Below are 6,000 nucleotides of genomic sequence, written 5' to 3' on the forward strand. Positions count from 1 at the left end.
GAGATGGGGTTGAGAAAAGGAAGAACGGATTCATAATGGACGGTTGTACGGAAGGAAGGAGCAGAAAAGACAGGCAAAGAATGAGAGATTGAATGGATGAATGGATGGAAAGAGACTGAAAGAAAGTTCCTTTACTCGGAGGACTCCCCCGGCCTTAAGTGGAGGGTGCAGGGTACCCAGCCTCCCGCCGCGCCCCGCTTACCCGCCGCGCCCTCGTGCTCCCAGTCTGCCCGGGGGTCCGGGAAGGACAGGCTGCCCACTTTCAGCAGGGCGTCCGTCAGCACGCTAGGCTCCATCCCGTGCCCGGCTCCACTGCACGCGGCCTCTGGCGGGTAATGCGCCCTCGGAGGCTCCGCGGCACCGAAAGTGAAAGCACTGGAGGCAGAGAGGCGGCGCGGCCAGTATCGGTTCCCACGCGCCGATACCACCCCAACAAGCCCCGGGCTAATTTTAGAGGCGCGGCTTCCCTAGCTGACGTGATCGTGTGCACGCCGATTTATCGGAAAGCGAATATTTTTAGCACCGCAGGCAACGCCGCACGAAGGCTACATACGAAGCAGTGCACAACATGGGGATTTTTTCAGTGATAGCTGAGAAACAGCACGATGTAGCGAGGTGATAGTTCTCAAGAGGACCGGATTTTGGGAAGTGCGACTGGTGCGCAGCACTGGGCGCTGATCTGGAGGTGGGTGCGCTATGCTTAGCAATAACTTACAATTTGAAAACACCTGCAGCAAAGTTCCATGTGAGCCCAGCTATCAGGCAACAATAAAAATGTCAAGGTAACACGTGATTAATGTTCCAGAGACAGAGATCGGAGTTTTGTCCATTGGCAGTTTTGACACTATAAAGAAGCGCAGAGGGTTAATGTGCCTGCTGCAAAGAACAAATCTGTATTTTATGGGGATAGTTGAGTGGATTAGTAAAGCTAGCCTTTACTGGAGCTTTAAAATAAATGTATGAGAGAGAGGGGCTATGACACTTCTGCAGAGTGGTAGTGTCTGAATCCGAACAGGAAGTCATGAGTGGGGGGCGCCAAAAAAGGGTGTCACACAGGGCCCCACTAGTGCTAAGGCCGGCCCTGGTTCTCACAGTACCGCAGTTCTTTCACATGTAATGTCAAAAAGAGACTCAATAGCGTTTTAAGTTGCTGTGTGCTAGTGGCTGAATTACATATGTAATGGAAGGAATTCCTGCAAATCGTTTAGCCGGTGGCAAATGCTCAGGGACTGGCGTCACGGCTGTCCGGCTCCAGGGTTTGGGATGTGGGAGGGCCATGAAGAAGCATGGGTGGCCCAGAGTCTCCCAGGTGTCTGAGAGCTGGGTCTGGGCATGCTGGATGGTCTTGTACGGATGTGAACTGCTTACCTTCCATACCTACTAGTGTATACTAGTTATAACCAGTGCTTTAAATAGGAAAAACATAACTGCAGGTACCCAGCAGCTTGAGCTAGGGGTGTGGCCAGTGGGCGGGGCTATGGGTGGGGTTAGGGGTGGGACATGATACAAAGGCACTTCTGCCATCTGTGGAGTATTCATTTGGGGCTTGGATTGTCTTTGTTAGCAGTTTCTAATTTCCCATATGTGCAGGTTTCCACTGAACGTGGCATAACACATTATTAGTGATTAATAGTTTGCTGCTATGACCGACTTAAATATGTATGCAGCCCATTGCACTTAGTGTTCTTGGCCTATGCTGTGTGGTCTTTGGCAAGAAGTGTGTGCACTCAACTCAACACCGTGTCTGATCTTGAGCCATTGTTGTGATTTACGCCAGCACTGAGTGCTATTGGACCACTTTATGTACTATCTTGCGCCAGTGATGTGGGGTCTTGGGTCAGCCCTGTCTGACCTTGCCTCTGCCATTTCATGTCTTTGCTCAGTGCCTTGTCCTCCACAGAGGACACAGACTAGGAAAAGATCAGGATGAGCTTATGAACAGTAGCACTTACGTCCCAATGGCATGCATGCAGAAACTTGTAAAATAGAGAGGAGACCTTAAAAGTATATTTTAACTTTCTCACCCTTTTTCCTTCATTCTCAAGAAACCTAACAGAAAATAAAATTGTAATGTATTGCTCTAAAAAACACTCTGAGGTATTCCCAATATGTTGCCATGCATACAATGGGGTCTGTAAAGCAAGTGGTCATGGTCCTTCACCTATCCTTATTACATGGACGGAGATTGATGGGGGGAGGTCCAGCAGAGCAGCTTCAACGTGCACACTCAAAGACTACTGCTTTCCTATTTATCTCTTTAACCAGATAACACCAAACAGCATCTGTGTAATCCTGGGCACCGCCCCCCACTTCAGGACCATAGTTCTCAAGAGATCATCTTTTAAAGGGCTCATCTTCATTTTCTCTTATACGCAATGGGCATTTTCATGCAGCCTGTTCTATTTATATGGACTGGCCAGATATGATCATGTGAAAGAATCCTCAGAACGACTTAGACAAATTAAAAACCACGCACATTGATTATCACTGTGGGTGATGTTAGGCCTGCATAGTGTTGTAGGCTAGCATTATGTGATCTCAGCACTGTGGGATATTGGGAGTGATAGTATGGTAGGTTAATTTGGGCCACTGCTGAATAATGGACAAGATACTGTCATATTGGGTCTGCAACATGTTAATGGAGTGAGGAGAGGCAGTGATGGGTGTGACATGCTAGTTCATGGTTTTTAAGAGCAATGGAAACCAGTCAACGACAAACATTTTTAGGGTTCTGAAGAGGGCTGTAAAATATCTCAACAATCCCTCTTTATGAGCCCCCTATCCTCCAGCCCAGAGGTGGGATAGTCAGGCACGAAGGCTGATGTGTAGCCATATCGCTCATCTCACCTGGTCTTCTTACATCCTTAATAGTTGTGATCAGGAGGAGAGTAGGTAAGTATTCTAGGGTAGATCCTTCAAAACACCATGATAGATTTATTATCTCAGCTCAGGTATGCCTCAAGACGCCATCACATTCTTTGAATAGTATTACTAGTCATGCATTCCTGCCACCACACTATGGAATACATACCATTGTCCACTCTCTGCTTGAACCCACCGACCTTCTAGGAAATTCTAGGGTTCTGGTTCTAGCTATACTATATAACACATGGAAATATGTTTAAGGCCTCAAATAACCAAGACTGACTGAGCCATGGTGTCTTCTGACACGGAAGGAATCTCAGCACACTCAGATTAGCAATTTAACATAGATGTGTTGCCCTCAGGGAAAGGGCAGTTTAAGAAAAGAACTCAGTGGGTCCAACTGACGGATTTTGCAAGTCTCTTCACTGGCTGGACATGTCTTGGAAAAAAATGCCCAATTCATCCATTGCTAATCTTAGAGATTTGTACAATGACATACAGCAGAGGATCCTTAATTTATCCCTACCGAACCCCTTTAACCCAGCCATGCTAGATTCTTTTAATTGCCGTTCCCTCACCTCACCTCGCCCCACACACACGCATGCATGGCCCTTAATCCTCTATCACCTTAACTCGAGACAACGGTAAACAATAATAGCTGCAAAAAAGTCACAGATTTGTCCTTCTTCAGCTCCTGCCTGAAAATGAACCCCAGCTTAACCGCTTTTCATTCTTAGGCCTGGTCAGAGACAGCTTTAGCTTTCTCACGAGTCTCAAGAAATTAAAATACATGCATAAATAAAAAAAATACATATGTAGAGGGGCTTTTACTCAACCCTTCTCGTCCACAGGTCTGTTCAACTATCATTCACAAATCTGCATCCATTCACCACTTCATATAGCATGGGTAAAGGGACACCTTGTGACTGTTACTGACCATCTTGCACTCCGAGTGATGGCATTTTTCCTGATTAAATGAGCAAGCTTGCCTTACAAAGTGCACCTCAATGCCAGGCTAGTGGACCATCACTTTACTTTGGCAATGCTTTTCTTCCTTTCCATTTATTATCCATTTTGTCAGTGCTTATGTGTGTTTTTAATAGGTCTTCAGGTTACACTAATTAAGGGCCAATAGCAGCTTTTAGTTGCACTAATGAGAATCATACATTTGTGTGCTGTGTATTAACCCCAAAACTAGTTCTAAAACAATTCTAATTCACCTGTCTCGTAGGGAGCAGCAGTACTGTTACATTATATGCAATTATACAATAATTGTTTAATTTAAATGGATTATTGCAATCTTTTGGTCACCATATAGAGGAGGCATGTTTTCTTTTTTTTGTGTCATATGACTGTCATATTCCTTTTTGAATTAACGGTTGTACCAGCTTGACTAAGGCCACACCTAATGGCTTTGCCAATACTTGATTAACTAGTGCAGTTTCTTGATGCCATACTGGTACTATTTATTTTAGTGCTCCTATATTCTCATGTGCACACATTCAAACAGAGGCCCAATCGATCACACCTGCACCTACAAAGCAATACACACACGTCCATCAAAGTACCCTCTAAGGGGATACAGATTCTCTCTCTCTCTTTCGCATACACACAAATGCACACACACACACCAGTTAAACACTCACAAACAGTCAAACGCTTACACTAATGGCTCACACAGGATAAAAGACATTTTTAACTCCTTACCTCTCGCGGCTTCCTTAATTTCTGCTCTCAGCGGGTTGCCTGGATTCCAGTGTGTGCACAAACGCATACGTTAGTGTGAAAGTAATCAACAGAGCAGGGCTGAATGAACACTGCTCTGTCCAGCTCAGCGTGAAGGTGAAATTCTCAGCCCCGCCCATCCAAGACATAATGCAAATGAGCTGCTGCTGAACTGTACAGCAGGCGCTCAGCACAGGACTACAGCTGGCGCTTTAGCTGTAAGTGTGTCCTGAAGACAAGTTCCACCTTGCCAGCCGCAGCAGCACTAGCAATAAACAGGATACCAGGAGCCATGAGTACTGGTACTCTCCTTGGCAGGGGAGAAGTGCCGGTACTTAAAGGGATACAAATAAGAAATGCCGTTACTCAGTACCTGTGAGTACCGGCCCATTTAAAGCACTGGTTCTAACTGTATTTTTAGAGGTGTACAGATGAGCTTAATCTCTCCTGCTCCCTCCACCTCACTCTCCTTTCTCTTGATCCTCTCTCCTGACTTCACTCAGCTGTCTCGTTGTAGGAAAGTACCATCTTGCCTGGCATGTTACCCCCATTTTTTCACTGTATATATGTTGTTTTAGTTGTATGTGTCACTGGGACCCTGTTCACCAGGGCCCCAGTGCTCATAAGTGTGCCTGAATGTGTTACCTGTGTAGTGACTAACTGTCTCACTGAGGCTCTTCTAATCAGAACCTCAGTGGTTATGCTCTCTCATTTCTTTCTAAATTGTCACTAACAGGCTAGTGACCAATTTTACCAATTTACATTGGCTTACTGGAACACCCTTATAATTCCCTAGTATATGGTACTGAGGTACCCAGGGTATTGGGGTTCCAGGAGATCCCTATGGGCTGCAGCATTTCTTTTGCCACCCATAGGGAGCTCTGACAATTCTTACACAGGCCTGCCACTGCAGCCTGAGTGAAATAACGTCCACGTTATTTCACAGCCATTTTACACTGCACTTAAGTAACTTATAAGTCACCTATATGTCTAACCTTTACCTGGTAAAGGTTAGGTGCAAAGTTACTTAGTGTGAGGGCACCCTGGCACTAGCCAAGGTGCCCCCACATTGTTCAGAGCCAATTCCCTGAACTTTGTGAGTGCGGGGACACCATTACACGCGTGCACTACATATAGGTCACTACCTATATGTAGCTTCACAATGGTAACTCCGAATATGGCCATGTAACATGTCTAAGATCATGGAATTGCCCCCTCTATGCCATCCTGGCATTGTTGGCACAATTCGATGATCCCAGTGGTCTGTAGCACAGACCCTGGTACTGCCAAACTGCCTTTCCTGGGGTTTCACTGCAGCTGCTGCTGCTGCCAACCCCTCAGACAGGTTTCTGCCCTCCTGGGGTCAAGCCAGGCTTGTCCCAGGATGGCAGAACAAAGGACTTCCTCTGA

The 6,000-nt window shown here is 46.1% G+C and overlaps 1 protein-coding gene across 1 annotated transcript in view; it reads right to left on the minus strand.

The window, feature by feature from the left end:
* LOC138260973 (uncharacterized) overlaps positions 1 to 441 on the minus strand; it is an 89,396-nt gene extending 88,955 nt beyond the window's left edge. The window contains exon 1 of the mRNA XM_069209536.1: positions 203 to 441. Coding sequence (XP_069065637.1) covers positions 203 to 296 — 94 coding nt within the window. The 5' untranslated portion in view covers positions 297 to 441. The remainder of the gene's footprint in view (positions 1 to 202) is intronic.
* Positions 442 to 6,000: the final 5,559 nt, after the last annotated feature.

The sequence above is a fragment of the Pleurodeles waltl genome, chromosome 10, assembly GCF_031143425.1.
Source record: "Pleurodeles waltl isolate 20211129_DDA chromosome 10, aPleWal1.hap1.20221129, whole genome shotgun sequence".
NCBI lineage: Eukaryota > Metazoa > Chordata > Amphibia > Caudata > Salamandridae > Pleurodeles > Pleurodeles waltl.